The sequence below is a fragment of the Hyperolius riggenbachi genome, chromosome 3 (assembly GCF_040937935.1).
Source record: "Hyperolius riggenbachi isolate aHypRig1 chromosome 3, aHypRig1.pri, whole genome shotgun sequence".
Taxonomy (NCBI): Eukaryota; Metazoa; Chordata; class Amphibia; order Anura; family Hyperoliidae; genus Hyperolius; species Hyperolius riggenbachi.
Genome location: NC_090648.1, coordinates 212,261,310 through 212,279,649, shown reverse-complemented (window position 1 = coordinate 212,279,649; position 18,340 = coordinate 212,261,310). Strand labels below are relative to the sequence as shown.

General features: G+C 47.0%; 1 protein-coding gene across 1 annotated transcript; it reads left to right on the top strand.

Annotated features, from left to right (window-relative positions):
• Positions 1-1,046: 1,046 nt before the first annotated feature.
• PCLAF (PCNA clamp associated factor) lies at positions 1,047-13,513 on the top strand. The gene is made up of 4 exons (XM_068275661.1): positions 1,047-1,206; positions 8,804-8,887; positions 11,381-11,555; positions 13,111-13,513. The coding sequence occupies exons 1-4, from the start codon at positions 1,152-1,154 to the stop codon at positions 13,154-13,156; spliced, it is 360 nt and encodes a 119-aa protein (XP_068131762.1). The 5' UTR covers positions 1,047-1,151; the 3' UTR covers positions 13,157-13,513.
• Positions 13,514-18,340: the final 4,827 nt, after the last annotated feature.

Below are 18,340 nucleotides of genomic sequence, written 5' to 3'. Positions count from 1 at the left end.
ACAGTTGTGATTATTCACAGATGAGGGGGAATTATACAGGCTAAATTATATACATACGGGGTGCATTTATATATGTTTTCATTCTGTCCTGCGCAAGAGTTGAGGTCCCACTTTAAATGTGACAGGCTTTCCTGTGTCGTCTCTGTGTAATGGGTGACATGGGCTGCCCTACAGTGGTCAAAAAAGCTTTATTTCCGTACATATTACTGACTGTTTGATCACCTGTTTATCACCTGTTTTACCACACTTTTATCAAACATTTATCACACTTGGTACATTTTTTGTGAATACTCACTATTTTCACTATTTTTAGTGAATTCTCACTGGAGGTAATTTTTCACCCAAAAAAGTTACCACACATGGTTTTGTGAATAGAGCCCAAAGTGTGCGTTTACATGGGACACCAGGCATACTTGAATACTACTGTATGGTAATGTAACTTTTTGGCACCATTAGTGTAATTGAATAATCACAATGCAACTTATTTACTGTAGTTAGCACACTGTGAGGAGCCTATGTCCTGTATATGTTGCATCACACACTTTTCAGTAACTTTGCGATTGTAACGCAAAAAATGTATACGGTGTGATAGTAGCCTAGGTTTCACCCAGTCCTACCACTAGTTCTTTTTATTTTTAGGATTACATCCCGCAAAGGGATCAAATACTCCATCGTGTCACATGGTCTTGTAGTGAGTAGTTTATGAAGTCTACGTACTTGTGGCAATAATAGATGTACTACTCCTACTCCTGGCTTTGTTTTCCATTGTTTAGGTGTATATGCTATATTACATTATGCGATTTCACATAGTTTCTGATTGATGTTGATATCAATCCATCGTCAGAGAATATACACACACAACGAAACAGAGCGGGAAATTAAGGCTCCACCATCCCTCCTCCTCTTCCCAACTACTCGTGCTGCTATAGGTCTAATGCCAGCAACTGGGGCGGGGGCGTAACAAGTAACGAGTTTCCTAACTTTAATTGGCTAACCTACGATATTTGGTGTGGGACAGAGCACAATTGTCCAATAATAGCACGGTGGGCGTTAGTGAGTTTTCGAGCGCCAAGGCGGCATCTTTAAATCCCGCCTAAGTGAGACTGGCGCGCAGTGTGCTTTTTGCAGGCATAGGAGGTGTGTGAGGAAACATGGTGCGCACCAAGGCTGACAGCGCGGGAACTTCATCCGGCAGCTACAGAAAAGGTGAGGGCTCCGTATTGGCACACTGCAGCTGTCTACAGATATGTTATTGCTCGCTGTTGCTGGCGCGGGATTATGGAGCAGGGCTGAGCCTCCGTCTTATTGCGGGTGTGCTATGAAGCCGGGCCGCAACCTTTGAACGCCATTACACGCTATTAGTCCCTGGGTGGGTGAGGAAGATACAGGCGCTCTCATACTGCACATCAAGTTTGGAGTAAACTTTTTCTTTTTATGGCAGTATTCATGTTTCTCTTTGGGTGGCCATACACTGGTTGATTTGCCATCAGATTCGACCAACAGATTTCGAATCTGATCAGAGAGGGATCGTATGGCTGCCTTTACTACAAACAGATCGTGATTTGATTTCAGCATGAAACTGATCACAATCTGTGGTGGTGCTGCCACTGCCCGCATACATTACCTGCTCCGTCTGTCACTGCTGTCTTCTCCGCTGGGTTCCGGTTGGCTTCACTTTGGTACTTATCTGTTAGCCGGGTGCATCCGGCAGGTGGTGACAAAACTTCACCAGAGTTACATCTTTCCCTACTATCCATGGTGGCCTGGAGGGGGAATAGTAATTAGTGCCACCTGCTGGATATGCCCAGCTAACGGATAAGTACCCTCACTTCTTTCTGTCTGGGGAAGTTTAAATAGTAGAGGGCGCTCTACTGTTTAACCACTTAAGGACCGGGGCTGGTTTCTCTGATCTGTGCTGCGTGGGCTCTTCAGCCCGCAGCACAGATTGTGGCAGGGCGATCAGACTTTCCAAACCCCCCCCTTCAGATGCTGGCGATCCCTGGCCAATCAGAGGCCGGGGACTGCCGATCTCCTTTACGGCGTTGCTACGTAGCTGCGTCGTATGATGTAAACACGGGCTTTCTTCCCCGCGTTTACATTTAGCCTGCAAGCCACGATCGGAGGCTCGCAGGCTGTTCACGGAGACACCCTCTGTGAACGGACATGGAATGGCCACTCAAACGAGCGGCCGTATGGAAACCCACAAACAACCAGCCGCCGTTAGCTGGTTGTTATGTGCCGTGACAGGAAGAAGTGAAGCCTGCTGGACTCTGAGCCCAGCGTGGAGAAGACAGTGCGCGCTGGCTGGATCAGGTAATGTATTGCGTCGGGCATTCGAACGCTGCTATTGACGCACTCCCGACCTGCTGGTGTTAGAGATGGCTCGATGGGAACGATTGATTTTGGATGGCAATCGATTGTTCTGTCAGTGTTTGTGCAATGGTTTCACAGCAAATTCGATCACGGTGATCAAATCTGCTGTTTATCGGTGGGAAAAAAAGTGTATGGGCTCCTTTAAGTGCACTAGTTTGTGTCTTTATGCAGGGAACACTGGTTTTTTTTTTTTGGTTTTTTAACCGCTTGCCGCCCGCGTCACGCCAGTAGGCGTGGCCGCGGTGGCAGCCCCAGGACCAGCTAACGCCAATTGGCGGAAAGTCCTGGGGCAGCAGTTTACGGGAGATCACGCTGCGCACGCATCTCCCGCTTGGTGGGCGGAGCTAGGCTCCGCCTTCAGTCTCCGTGCGGCGATCGCCGCTCGGGAGACTGGTACACGGCGAAACCGCCGTGTATTTACATGTGCAGCGCTGCACTGGGGACAGCCGTGTGACACGGCTGTCCCTCTGGGGGACAAGAGAGCGATCGGCTCTCATAGGCAGAAGCCTATGACAGCTGATCGCCGTGATTGGCCGGCTGGGGGGAAGGAGGGGATTTAAAAAGAAAAAAAAAGAAAATGGCAAAAAATATTTAGAAAGAAAAAAAAAATAAACACGGGGGGCGATCAGACCTCACCAACAGAGAGCTCTGTTGGTGGGGAGAAAAGGGGGGGGGGGGGGGGGTAGGGGGATCACTTGTGTGCAGAGTTATACGGCCCTGCAGCTTGGCCTTAAAGCTGCAGTGGCCAATTACGGGAAAATTAGGCTGGTCACTAGGGGGGTTTACCACCATGGTCCTCAAGAGGTTAAGGGGACCATACACTTACCGAAAAAAAAAAATTTTTCCTGCCGATAGAGATATAGAAGATATATATCTATCCTATTCGATCACTAATCAAATCGACTGTGAAATCGTTGCGCGAATGGTCGATTTCTGTCCGAAATCGATCGTACCCGTTGATCTGTCTGTGCGGAAGATTTTGCTTGATCGCCGGCGGGTCGGGAGTGTGACGATAGCGGCGGTCGAACGACCGACGCTAGCGGCAATACATTACCTGTTCCGGCCGGCGCAAGACCTTGCTGTCAACGCTGCTGCTTCTCTGCGCTTGGCTCAGTCTAACAGGCTTCACTTATTCCTGTCCTGGCAGGAAGCTTTAACAGTAGAGTGCCCTCTACTGTTTAAACTTCCTGGACAGGAAGTACAGTGAAGCTGGAGCCCAGAGCGGAGAAGACAGTGGAGACTGGAGGTATGTATAACCTTTTTTTTTTTTTTTTTTTTATTTCCCCTATTTTTAAAATCTGGTTTCCTTTAAAGTTTGCCTCCAGGCTTCCTGCTTAAGTGCTACATAGTCTCCTTACATGTAGCAAGTGTAGTTCTGCATCCAATCTGCATGTATTGTAAACAGGCACTTATTGTCTGATTCTTGTACTGTCAAATGGTGACCTTTCCTCAAACTGCCTTTAACCACCCTGGCGTTCTGATTAAATCGCCAGGGTGGCTGCGGGAGGGTTTTTTTTAAATAAAAAAAAAACTATTTCATGCAGCCAACTGAAAGTTGGCTGCATGAAAGCCCACTAGAGGGCGCTCCGGAGGCGATCTTCCGATCGCCTCCGGCGCCCAGAATAAACAAGGAAGGCCGCAATGAGCGGCCTTCCTTGTTTTGCTTATATCGTCGCCATAGCGACGAGCGGAGTGACGTCATCGACGTCAGCCGACGTCCTGACGTCAGCCGCCTCCGATCCAGCCCTTAGCGCTGGCCGGAACTTTTTGTTCCGGCTGCGCAGGGCTCAGGCGGCTAGGGGGGCCCTCTTTCGCCGCTGCTCGCGGCGAATCGCCGCAGAGCGGCGGCGATCAGGCAGCACACGCGGCTGGCAAAGTGCCGGCTGCGTGTGCTGCTTTTTATTTGATTAAAATCGGCCCAGCAGGGCCTGAGCGGCGACCTCCGGCGGTGTTGGACGAGCTCAGCTCGTCCAGACCGCTCAGGTGGTTAAAACACTAGTGGCTGTAAAGGGAGAAAAATTCTGAGAAGGGGAAAAAAGATCATATTCAATTAATTTTATCAGTACACAAAGTAAAGGTTATAATCCAGTAAGGAGCCTTAGGTTCTAAAAGTTTGTACGTAACCGGATTCCCTTTTGGCAATATTGCTGTCCAGGTTGCACACTCGTGTCAGCTGTGTAGCTGCTGCTGACAGTGCTGTGGTGCGTGAAGTTATGTGGGGAAGTAGTATAGGCAATAGGGTTGGTGAGGGTTGGAGGTGGGGCTGCTGTACATATACCTGATTATCATCTTTATATTACATTAATGTGTAACATGTTGGTGCTTTATAAATACAATAATTGGATGAGGTGGATGTTATTGGCAGACTTAAAGAGGAACTGTAACGACAAAACGTCCCCTGGGGGGTACTCACCTCGGGTGGGGGAAGCCTCCGGATCCTAATGAGGCTTCCCACGCCGTCCTTAGTCCCTCAGGGGTCTCGCTGCAGCCCTCCGTGCAGCGGTGACGTCAATATTTACCTTCCCGGCTCCTGCGCAGGCGCTCTGATGGCTGTCTGCTCCGAAGTAGACGAAAATACCCGATCGCCGTCGGGTCTGCTCTACTGCGCAGGCGCAAGTTTCCGGCGCCTGCGCAGTAGAGCTGACCCGACGGAGATCGGTTATTTCCGTGCCGAAAGCAGCCACATCGCCCCCGCTGGAGCCACCAAAGGTAAATATTGAATCTACAGTCGGGTCTGTCGCCGGCTGTTCGGAGGGCTGCAGCGAGACCCCCGTGGGACAGAGGACAGTGTGGGAAGCCTTATTAGGATCCGGAGGCTTCCCGGCCCCCCCCCCCCCCCCACCCGAGGTGAGTACCCCCCAGGGGAGGTTTTTGATGTTGCAGAGTCTCTTTAAAGAGAACCAGAAAATGTTTCAGGGAAAAATACTCTGTAGTCTGATTTGCAAAAAACACTGGCTGTGCATTGAAACAGACATCCCTATGCAAATGATTTGTCCCAATAGAGCTAAACCCTACACACAGTTAACCTGCTGGGCGGTCTGGACGAGCACAGCTCGTCCAGTACCGCCGGAGGCTGCCGCTCAGGCCCTGCTGGGCCGATTTGGCTGAAATAAAAAGCAGCACACGCAGCCGGCACTTTGCCAGCCGCGTGTGCTGCCTGATCGCCGCCGCTCTGCGGCGATTCGCCGCGAGCAGCGGCGAAAGAGGGCCCCCCTAGCCGCCTGAGCCCTGCGCAGCCGGAACAAAAAGTTCCGGCCAGCGCTAAGGGCTGGATCGGAGGCGGCTGACGTCACGACGTCGGCTGACGTCGATGACGTCACTCCGCTCGTCGCTATGGCGACGATATAAGCAAAACAAGGAAGGCCGCTCATTGCGGCCTTCCTTGTTTATTCTGGGCGCCGGAGGCGATCGGAAGATCGCCTCCGGAGCGCCCTCTAGTGGGCTTTCATGCAGCCAACTTTCAGTTGGCTGCATGAAATAGTTTTTTTTTTATTAAAAAAAAACCCTCCCGCAGCCTGCCTGGCGATCTTAATAGAACGCCAGGCAGGTTAAATTAAAGCTTTTGCCTCTATTTAACATGAAAAGTAGGAAAATATTTATACAGCTACTTGGACATTATTTGTACATGTTATTTTATAACACTTGGGTATTGATAGTATTCCTTTAAATATTTGTGAGGACAAGATATAACAGGTCAGCAAACTGCATTAGGTATGTCACCTGAGCCTGGGGTCTGGAGTATAGGTTTTTCTGTATTTCTGCTGTAGATGCCACATAAAAGGTAGTAACATTCAAGGGGATGGGGCCCTGTACTTTATGCAGTCTACTGACCTGTTAGAACTTTTCATAAGAGCATGGAGCGGCTGTTGCTGGTCACCAGATGTGAATTTCAGGTCAGATGCACCTGACTGCAAAAGTTGATGGCACCACTTACTATCCAGTCTATGCAAAGTTTGGCCTATTTCCAAACTGCATACACTTTACAAGAGGCTTGAATGCAAGCCTGAATTATTTGAATCCCTTTGACATGTCTACTGAACAGCACCGACTCTTCTTAGAGTGATACCAAGCCTAAGCTCGTGATCAAAATTGGATACTTGCCTGAAGAGAGGGAAGCCTCAGGATCCTAGATCTGTTCTCTGATGTCCCACGGCTCTCCTCCAGATCAGGGCTGTGTGACTCCCCTGTTAAAAGCACGCCTGTGCATGCACAGCGGCACGGAGCTGATCATACACGAGCGGCTCTGGCTTATTGTGCATGCACAGGCAGGCTCACGTGGCCATGCTGCACGAAAAGATTTGCGGCCCTGATATTAGCAACAATGCCTTGTCGCCAATCTCCCAGGGGGTCACGCTCGGTGACTGGGGACATCAGAGCACCAAGGGCAGCTTCAGTAGGATTATGAGGCTTCCCTTATTACACTGAGACCCTTGTCTACGGATCAGCTCTGGCTCTTAAAGAGAACCTGAACTGAAAACAAAGTTAAAATAACCATACACAGGTCATACTTGCGTCCCGTGCAGTCTACTCAATCTTTTTCCTATCCTGCCATAGGGAAACATGGACATTACCTTGCACATTCAGTTGTAACTGACAGCTGCTGATATATAACTGACAGCAACTGGTATGTTTCAGTTCTGACAAAATATTGTCAGAACTGGAAGGGATTGCTGTAAGAAGAAAATAGTGAGGTTAGCGTATTTTTCGGACTATAAGACGCACTTTTCTCCCCAAAACTGGTGGGGAAAAGTCCCTGCGTCTTATAGTCCGACTGTGCCCCCTAACAGAAGATGCAGATAGTGCAGCGGAAGCTTTCTTACCTATCCATAGGCTCCTTGGTGTGGGCCACTCAACGTATAAAAAGCAGCGGGATCAAGACAGACTCGGCATACCAGCAGCCGGACAGAAAAGGGGCGATCTTGGCAGCAGCTGTCGTCGTCCTCCTCCCTGGACTTGCGCCTGCTGGATAGAAGAGGGGCAATTCTGGTGGCCGATGTCCTCCCTCTCAATGCACTCGTGGCTTCTTAGCAGAGGGGCGATCCTGGCAGCTGTCATCCGACTCCCTTGCACTTGCGCCCGCTGGATAGAAGAGGGGTGACCCCGGTGGTGGCTGTTCTCCAAATGTCATAGGGGTGATCCCGGCTGTGGCTGCAGCGGCTATAACAAGTACCGATGCCTTTGTACTTGTTTACTGGCAACCCCTCATGCCCCTGCCGCATGTGCGTCACACGTCATGAGGGCGCCAGTTAGCAAGGAAGTACAAAGGCATCAGTACTCGTTATATCCGCTGGAGCCACAGCCGGGATCGCCCCTCTTTTACCCAGCCGCCGCAAGTCTGACGTTTGGAGGACAGCCGCCACCGAGGTCACCCCTCTTCTATCCAGCGGGTGCAAGGGAGTCAGATGACAGCTGCTGGGATCGCCCCACTGCTAAGGACAGTGACCACAGGGATTGTCCCTCTTCTATCCAGCGGGCCCAAGTCCAGAGTGTTGGAGGACACCACCACAAAGATCGCCCCTCTTCTGTCCCTCAGCCGGTATGCTGAGATGCTTGGATCCCGCTACTGTTGACCCACGTGGAGTGGCCTGCACTAAGGAACCTTCTGTCAAAGTGGAGAGATTATCCACTTTGTAATGTTAATGTGTAGTAAGTGTAGCTTCTGGGGAGGCGATGCTAATGTAATGCAGTGTAGTGTAAATGGTGGGGCAGCAGGGGTGGGGTTGTATAGTGAGTGGTGGGGGCATCGGGGACTAGTGTAGTGTACAGTTACTGGTCTGGCAGCAGGGGTCGGTTAGTATGTAGTGTAGCTACTGGCGGGGGCATCAGGGACAAGTTTAGTGTAGCTCAAGGTTACTGGTTGGGCATCAGGGGTCAGTGTAGGGTACTTGGTCTAGCTGTCAGGGGCAGCAGGGGTTAGTGTAGATGGGCACTGAAGCTTAGACAAGGACCGCTTGGGGGGGTCTACAATACACCCCTGCACTATAGATGCACCAGGTTTAGAATATTTTTTTTGTCCTTTGTCTTCTAAACCTAGCTGCGTCTTATAGTCCGAAGTGTCTTATAGTCCGAAAAATACGGTATGTAATTCAATTGCTGCTACATCATGTGTTTAATTTAAAAAGTTTTACTCACTTCAGGTTCTCTTTAAAAATGAGGCCCTGCTATGCTCTGTAGTGTCCCATTGATCGATCTTCACTTTTGGACACCAGGGATGATCTGATTAGTCTGATTTGATGCAAGGTTGTACAACATTTATGCAGCTTGAAAATGGACCTTAGCAGGTTTTCATGCATTTTCAACCTGCATAGATTTTTGTCTATGTATTTAGTTTATGCAAATTTTTGAATCTAGCAGTGTACATATCTTGCTGTCTTTGGATGGTAGCAATTTTAAGTTCTTAATTTTTAATTTTTTTTCTCTAAATTGTAAGCTGTTGCTGCTAGAGCACCACGGAAATCCTTTGGGGCAAGTTCTTCTTCTTCAAACCATGTGACCTCACCATCTGGTAAAAAATGTAAGTACCTTATGCTTATATTTTGTACAAGCCATTTAGGCCCACTTCAGAAATGGGCACTAGAAGTGGCATTTGCTGCATGCCACCATTCATCTAGCAGTGGTTGGATAGTGTACTGGTTAAAGAGACACTGAAGCGAACTAATTTTGCCAATTTTACCTTATAATTCGCTTCAGTGCTCTCATGACAAGTAAACCGCCGCAAAACGGGCGGTGATCTGCCGCAGTTGACATCAGGAGGGGCAGAGCTGAAGCTGAAAGCTCTGCCCCTTCCAGGAAATGCCGGCTGGATTGTCCCCGGGGATTTGGGGGCTCTGCAGCCCTTGTTTTGCGGTGGGGATGCAGCGGTTTACTTGCCATGAGAGCACTGAAGCGAATTATAAGGTAAAATGGTCAAAATGCATTTGCTTCAGGATCTCTTTAAAGAGGCTCTGAAGCGAGAATAAATCTCGCTTCAGAGCTCAGTTAGCAGGGGCACGTTTGCCCCTGCTAAACCAACGCTATCGCGCCGCTAAATGGGGGTCCCTTCACCCCCAAATTCCCTCCAACCCCCCACGACTTGGTCGTACATTTGGTTGCTCCTGGAGGCAGGGCTAACCGCCGCAGCCCTGCCTCCAGTCGCGTCTATCAGCGGCACATCGCCGCCTCTCCCCCGCCCCTCTCAGTGAAGGAAGACTGAGAGGGGCGGGGGAGAGGTGGAGATGCGCACTGACAGGCGCGTGTGGGGCAGGGCTGCGGCGGTTACTGCTTTTGACATGGGAGACCAGGAAGCTAGTTCGTATCCTGGCTAGAGTTTGTACCTATTCAGTAAGGAGTACCAGACTCCCTAACACTGCAGGGTGGCCTTTTGAGAGTGTCCCAGTGACTGCAGCTCTTGAGCACTTGTGAGTCTGACAGGAGAAAAGCGCTATACAAATGTTCAGACTACATGTGATAAGTGCTGTGGCTTTGCGCCTGCACACTCTGTGCCTAACAGACAGCCTATGAATGCAGATTCCTGAGCTTTTATTAGGTCAGCATTTGATGAATCAATCCCTTTGCAAGAAGTGAAACTACCATTCATGTCTGAAGGGGTGCCTTAGCAGTAAGGGTACGTTTCCACTAACGCGAATTCGCATGCGTTCCCCGCATGCAAATTCGTATAACCAATAAAAGTGAATGAGCCTGTGTCCACTTGTCAGGAAAACGGAGTTTTCTTGTGCAGGAAAAATCTGCACAACAGTCATCCAAATTGGGACACCGCATGCGGTTTGCATACAATGTATTTAATAGGGAATTCGCATGGCGTTTTTGTATGTGAATTTTCATGCGAATTCGCATAAGATTTTGCATGGAATCAATTAAAAAGCTCACAGGCACTGCCGTGATTAAATTCGCACACAGCGTCATCCATGCGAAATCGTATGCGAATTTGCATACAACCGCATGCGATTTCGCTCCTGCATGCGAATTCGTCCGCGGCAATTCCTCACCGCACTAGTGGAAACACACCCTAACAGTTAAATTACCTGGATCTCTGCCTCTTGCTGCAGTGCCTAATGCTTCTCTCCATCCTCCCAGTGCTTCCTGCGTAACAGTGGAAGTTTGGCTGTGAAGCAGAAAGTATCGGGAGGTTTTAAGTACTGTAGCAAGAGGTGGCTATTTAGGGAAGTGCTAGTTGATAGAGAATTGCTAAGCTTAATAGCAAATGCTTAGTGATGCAGATATCTATTTGCAATAGCAATTCATGTGCGGTGACTTCTTTTTTTTTTTTTTTTTTTTTTTTTTTTTTTTTCCCCCCATTTATGACTAGCATTTTTGTGGCAAAACGGGAAGTGCACTTTGACCTGGAAGTGAACATCTACTTAAAGGGGAACTGAAGAGAGGTGTATGGCGGCTGCCATGTTTGTTTTTACACAATACCAGTTGCCTGGCAGCCCTGCTGATCCTCTGCCTCTAATACTTATAGCCCCTGAACAAGCATGCAGCAGATCAGGTGTTTGAGACTTCAAAGTCAGATCTGACAAGACTAGCTGCATGCTTGTTTCTGGTGTTGTTCAGATACTACTGCAGAGAAATAGACCAGCAGGGCTGCCAGGCAACTGGTATTGATTAAAAAGAAATATGGCAGCCTCCGTATAACTCTTACTTCAGTTCCCCTTTAACAGTGAGGCATGATTACCTCAAATGCTGCAGGACACGTTTTGGAAACTATCAGATCGCTCTGTTGTGAACTAGCCAGTGCATATTTGCAAAGCTTTTTAGAATGCTGGCACTTTTAAACATGCTCTTGGTGTGAATCAGCCTTAAGTGAATTGTGTTGCCATGGGCCCCCTTCATAGACCAGAGCGGGTACAACTTTGCTTCTTGCAAGACTGCTCACTTGCTTATCCTTACTCTGGGTGGTGTTTTCTCAAACTAGTATGCTGTTTTGGAGATGCAGTAAATCTTTTCTCTGGATATTCTCTTGCAGGTATTTATCTAATTTTGCTGTTTTTCTTTGTCAAACTTGTAGCAGAAGGTAAATATGCAGGAGGTAATCCAGTGTGTGTCCGACCTACTCCCACATGGCAAAAAGGTATAGGAGATTTCTTTGGGTCTCCGTCTACAAGCCAGTCTAATAAAGAGAATCATGTGCCATCTGATGATGAAGAGGCAGGCGGCAGTGGTATTGGCAAAGCACCAAGGAAGTAAGTTTCACATATAGTGTGTGTGTTCTGATGTTCAGTAGCTGAATATTCTCCTAAACTATTTAGGTAAGCTGTGGGGGAGGGGGTTACTTGGTTAAGAGGGGCCAAATTAAGTGTTTAGCAAGCAGGGCCAAAACTATATGCATTATTTGTTTGGCCATCTGTTCGGATTTTGGGGGAGGGGGGGGGCTATTTAAATAGCCCCCCCCCAAAATCCGAGTGGTCACAATAAAACTAGAAAAACATGCTACACTTTGCAAAGAAAAATAAGAAATGCAGAAACTTAGAGGTGACATGGAGTGTAAAATTTGTGTGGTGGTTGGTTTGGTTTATAGGGACGTGTACAGAAGACCTAAGAGGGATTTGGCTCAGAAGTATTATGGATTAATTTTGTGAAATCTTAGCGCAGCTGTGTTTAGAGTTGGAGTTAAAGAGCTATGGTGTGGGTACAAAAATGATTTGAATCCTGTCTATGAAACCAACTGACTCAGGTACCCAAAGAATTGCTCGGACTCCACAGCCCTGGTTGTATACTGGATGGGACTACTGCTTGAATAGTGTCCTTTAATTTGACTCCTGGCAAATGCACTCAATCTTCCCCATACTTTTGCTTTCACAGTGGAAGTTCAAGTTTAGAAGTGGTTTTGAGCACTTCGGTGAGAGAATGCTCTCTAATCTCTGCATCCCCCAAACCTGTAAGCTTAAAGACCATTTTACGTTTCACAAAATTGGTCTCTCTCATACTTAAAGGCGAGTAGTGGCATTCATGAGGAATGCAATAAAGTAAATATTCTCCAAAATCGTCAATTTTTTTTTCTGTCCCTTGTGGTGCTATGCCATTTCATCTGCTGTGACACCAATAATTGCTAATTTTTAAGTGCATGCAGTTAACTTTTTAAAGCGGATCTGAGATGGGGCTGGAAATAAAAAAAAAAAAAAAAAAAAACCCTGTACCCCACACAGGCAACATTAATTTGAGCACCAAATCTATAAAATGTTGTCACTTAAGTGTACCCGGGAGGTACTTTGGGAGAAAGCCTCTGGATCCTAAAGAAGCTTCCCCTGTTCTCTGCAGCAGAGGAGGTCCAGGGCTGGCTCGTCGTAGATCTTTGTGGGGCGCTTGTTGGCATGCACACTAGCTGTTCGTGGATCCAGAAATAGTGGAGCCCAATAGGGGGCGCTCTCTTGCTTGGGGCAAGCTGCACTTCGGTAGGAGAGGAAACCTGATTGTTTGGCTTGGAGGGGGGGGGGGGGGGGGGATCCTAGCGCTGAAACTATCTGAATTAGGATCCAGTCTTCCCCTTGCTGATGAAAGTACCATCGCCTCCCTTTGAGGCTTACTTGAGTTCTAACCTTTAATGTTTATCGTTAACATCTCTGGGGTCTGTGTGCTTAAATTTTGCTTACAGCTGTATACTGTATGCCAGCTTTCACTTTGTTTTAGCTTTACCAGTTTCTAACTGCCATTGCTGCCACTGATAATGCTTTGTAAAGCACTGTAGAATATGTTGGCGCTATATAAATGAGTATTACTATGACTTTCTATTCATTGCAGGTCCCGTCCGTTGCCAGAAGATGCTTCAGATGAAGAAGAAAACTGAAAAAAAAAATTTAGTTGTATATTTGTAAATAAAACTTTTTTTGTACAGTTTATGCTTTTTTTTTTTTTTTTTTTTTTTTTTTTTTTTTTTTCCCTTTTTAAACTTGGTTTTCCCATTTGAGTTTTGGGGACAGAATTTTTGTAGTAAGTCTCTTGGCCTATCTATCTTGTTGCTACAGCATCAGCTGTCATGACCTTTACTCAGAGATGCTGCTTAATAGCAGTTATTTGATAAGTAGGTTACACTGGCCCTATAGAACGTATACACCATTCTTTTGTATATGTACCTTTTTTAATGTTTAATGTTGAAGTGTTTTTTGAATAAATGAGAATCTGCTTTAGCAATTCTGGCAGCTTCCATATTGCTTGATGTTTCGTTTGACTGGATGGTTATCTCCAGTTAATTGCTCGTTGTCATTACCAGACAGAACTGTTGCTCACCCCATCCTTTATCTTATAAGGGCTCGCATATTTCTGTGATTGGCAGTGAAAGGCTATCTGTCTTGTATGCAACTTGGGATTGGGCTAGTCAAATGCACCCCCTGCCTTTTTAGATTGGACAAACTCAAAGTTGCATACAGTGTATTTGAAGCTGGCGTTATTGGTATCTCAGTTGAAGTTGCTAAGAACTACTGCCTCTAATGTGGAGTGTACAGCAGATTACCACCAGTGATCCACCATGTGGATCAAATCTGCCAATACCTTTTCTACTCTCCTTGCATGGAGTCATATTTCTTTGCTATGTGGGTAGGTGGAGCTGCAGAATCATTAGCTTCTGGGCTGGGACAGCTTTGTCCTAGAGATTGTCACCCGTTGGATTGTTCTGATTCATGTTGAGTGACCTATCATGCTGGTCTATGGGCTTTTAGTATAACGTGCCTTTATAATCAGGAAGTGCTTTTGATTGGCTAAATTAAATGCTGCATACAAGATGAAGGTTTCTTACTTAAAATATTTGTTATAGTACTAGTAATGTGCTAAAGTGTGGTAGTATTCAAGGTTTTTTTTGGCTCTTTAACCAGTTTACCCCTGCCCGTACGAATTTCTCCGTCCCTTTTTCCATCCTTTAACCCCCAGGGACAGAGAAATCCGTACTTTCCGCGCTCTAGCGCGCACTCCTGCGGGTAAACACGCCGCTCGCCCGGAGATCAATGAACGGGAAAATCCATTCCCGTTCGTTGATCTAAGCCCCGCAATGATCCGCTGCTTTTCTGCTAAGCAGCGCGATCATTGTGAGAAAAAAAAACTTACCCAGCCTCCTCCTACTTTCTCCAAGCGTCCGGAAGGACGCTTGGAGGTCGCACTAACCACCTTAGCGGTATGGACGAGCTCAGCTCGTCCATTACCGCCAGAGGGTGCTGCTCAGGCCCTGCTGGGCCGATTTTGATGAAATAAAGAGCAGCACACGCAGCCGGCACTTTGCCAGCCGCGTGTGCTGCCCGATCTGCGGCGATCCGCCGCGAGCAGCGGCGAAAGAGGGTCCCCCCAGCCGCCTGAGCCCTGCGCAGCCGGAACAAATAGTTCCGGCCAGCGCTAAGGGCTGGATCGGAGGCGGCTGACGTCGGATGACGTCACTCCGCTCGTCGCCATGGCGACAGAAGCCAAAGACGGAAGGCTGCTCATTGCTGCCTTCCGTGTTAATTTTGGCCGCCGGAGGCGATCAGAATGCCTCCGGAGCGCCATCTAGTGGGCTGCATGAAATAGTTTTTTTTTTTATTATTTAAAAAAAAACCCTCATGCAGCCGCCCTGGCGATCTTAATAGAACGCCAGGGTGGTTAAACAAAGTTACTGTTGCCACCTTGTGGCCAAATAGTAAAACTACACCCTAAACATTTTTCACATACAAATGAATTACTTGCACACAAAAAAACTCATTGCCTCCCACACTGTTTTTTTTTTTTTTTTAATTAAAAAATAAAAATTAAATAAAAAAAAAAATACATAGTTACCTTAGGGACTGAACTTTTTTAAATATTTGTTGGGAGGGTACAACACTTTATAAACTATGGGCTTGTAATTAGGGATGGATGAAAAAATTGCACCTTATTTCCAAATAAAATATTGGCGCCAAACATTGTGATAGGGACATAATTTAAACTGTTTTATAACCAGGACAAAGGGGCAAATTTCATGAGTTTTAATTACAGTAGCATGCATTATTTAAAAACTATAATGGCTGAAAACTGAAAAAATGTTTCCTATTTTCCCATTAAAACACATTTAGAATAAAATTCTTGGCATAATGTACCACCTAAAGAAAGCCTAATTGGTGGTGGAATAAACAAGATATAGTTGATTTCATTGTGATAAGTAATAATAAAGTTATAGAAGAATGAATGGAAGGAGCGCTGAAAGGTGAAAATTGCTCTGGTGCCCAGGGGGTAAAACCCCTCAGTGGTGAAGTGGTTAAAAGACACCCGAAGCAAAAAACTAATGAAATAAACGATTGTATCTACCTTCTCCTAAAAAAAGACTTTTTTTTAAAGATATTCTACAGTGATTTTATGCTAGCAAAGTGTTTTTATAGTTGGAATTTCTTATCAGTGAGGGTAACTGTGTAGTCACTTCCTGACTGAGTCAGCCACTTGCATACCAGATATGAAACTCAGGCAGAGAAAGAAAAGGAATATAGCATAGTTATTAGTGTTTGGCACTGTACATACCCATGTCTATCATTGTGTCACATGTCACTTTGGGTATCCTTTAATAATAGACTCCTGATCATGAAATTTGTCAGGGAACTATCTTCATGCTGCTGTGGTTTCCATAGGCAGCTGTGTACAGGATAGATGCAAATTAATGGTCAGGTTATGTTGTCTGGAAATGGTACAATCTGATACAGCAGCTAGAGCATCTGACTAGTACATTTTCAAGCTGCATAAATGTTGATCTAAAATTATTTATCATCCATCTTAACAGCTAAACACTTGATGGCCCAGCAATATAAGCTTGTTTGGGCCTATTTGATTGCTCCTAAATCATTCTGCCTGAAAGAACTGGGACAGGCCCAACTGCAATCATGGTTTTTATGATAAACTGCTTATGGTTTTTCTAACATGGGAACCTGAAGCGACAAGTATATGGAGGCTGTAATATTTCCTTTTACACAATACCAGTTACCAGTCGGCTCTGTTGATCTGTTTGGTAGCAGTAGTCTGAATCGCACAAGAAACAAGCTTGCAGCTAATCTAATCAGATTTGACTGTCAACTACCTGATCTGCTGCATGCTTGTTCAGGGTCTATGGCTAAAAGTATTAGGGGCAGAGGATCAGCAGGATATCCAGGCAACTGGCATTGCTTAAAACGAAATTCTAGCAGCCTCCATATACCTTTCACTTCAGGTTCTCTGTACCGTGTATGTGAAAGGAGCCTTAAGGCAGCCATACACTGGTAGATTGCCACCAGATCGAAAGATCCTTCTCATCAGATTCGAAAGGGATCTATTGGCTGCCCAAACACTGCACATAGATATTGAATCTATTTACAATCTGTGGAGCTGCCTGCTGCTCCCAGCAATACATTACCTGTCTGCCCCACCAGCTATGTTAACTACCTACATTTTCCTCTGCTGCCCCACCATCTATTCTAACTGCCCTTCACAAATCCCTACTATCCCACCAGCTACAGTAAGCCATGCTGCCCCATCTACACTAACATCTGCAGCTACACTAACCATTGCTGCCCCTCCTACACTAAATACAAGTGCGAAAGCTCCCACCTATTCTACTAATGCGCTCTCTCATCCAACTCCGTCTCACTCCAAGAGTCCGCCATCTGCTTCTGTCTCTGGTGGGAGGGTCTTGTTGTCCACTGAGGTTCACAGTCAGGAAAAAGGTTCCAGCAAGTGCATGGTGATCAGTGCAGAGCATAGAAAATGCACATACGGCAGCTATCAGGTGTTCTAGTGCAGGCATGCAGCGCAATACTGGCATTGGCACAGCTGTATCCTCTTGAGTGGTGGAGGCTGCCTGCCCACCTGATGGGCAAAGCACAGATCACTGTGGTAGAGTGGGTGCATCTTGCAGGCAACAGTAATTCTGGGAGTCGTGGGGATGGAGTACAGGCAGCAACGACATCCAGAACTCCATGTGGGTGGTGAAGTGCAATGAGATGCTGGAGCATGTGGATGGTGATTCTGGAAGAGGGTTGAGTCCTGATCCCAAGACCGGAGTGCTGTGGGTCAAGCTGATTCGAGTAACCTGAGGTGACTGGAGCCGGGGCTTCCCGTGGGCAGTGGCTTACAGTAGTGACTGAGAAGGGAGTAAAGCTGGGGTACCTGTTCAAATTTGCTTAACCTGAAGTAGGAGCGCTGTGAGGCAGGCAACCTGTATCTAAGGTTAGGGGACCATGTGAGTGTTGGGGGGGTGACAGTGTTCTGGATGAGTGCCAGAGTCAGGCAGTCACTGAAGCCTGGCATGGTAGGGGGTGGGGATGCTGGAGTGAGAATGACACCTTCATGAGCCAATCACTAGAGTGCCAATAGCAACTTGGGTGGGCTCATCGAAGTCTGCTTTGTCTGTCACTATTGGCCACTGTACAGAGCACGAATCGTGATTGGAGTGGAGAGTAGACAGGTCTAAGAGCGCAGCAGGCTAAATAAGGGTTTCCGAGTGGACACTGCAGACTATAAGACGGATTCTCCTCTTTTTTGGGGGGAAGAAAGTGTTTTCTAGTCCGAAAAATACTGTACTTATTTCCATATCTGGTGTTCAAATGTTAAATGTACTTTTCACCATAGACATTTCCTCATACCACAATGCATACTGGATTGCCTTCTTGAAGAGCAAACCTTTAGGGCCGATTTCCACTAAAAAGTGATGCGAATGTGGCTACCTAGCCACATTGCATCACTTCCGCTGCCGGCCGCATCACTTCATCTCCCGATGCGGAAGTGTATTGGAGGAGATGGGATGCGGCTGTGCGCTAATCCCACCGCTCCGCACAACATGCATGCAGTGGAAACTCTTCCATTGGTGTGCATGTGTTTCATCATACACTTGGTGCGATGCGGTTATGTAGCTGCACTGCACTGCTCCTAGTGCAAATGGGCCCTTAGGGCTCATTTCTGCGGGCAGTTGAACTGTGTGCTCAGCAAGTAGTTATTAAGCAGCAGCAAGCAGTTGTGAGTTTGAAAAGCTTTTCTCTTAATTGGTGTCTGGGACAACCTGAAATCTGGTCCCACC

Coding starts and splice junctions, on each gene's coding strand:
- PCLAF (XM_068275661.1), top strand. CDS start 1,152: ATGGTGCGCACCAAGGCTGACAGCGCGGGAACTTCATCCGGCAGCTAC. Junction 8,888..11,380: donor CTCACCATCTGGTAAAAAAT/GTAAGTACCTTA, acceptor TCAAACTTGTAG/CAGAAGGTAAATATGCAGGA. Junction 11,556..13,110: donor ATTGGCAAAGCACCAAGGAA/GTAAGTTTCACA, acceptor TATTCATTGCAG/GTCCCGTCCGTTGCCAGAAG.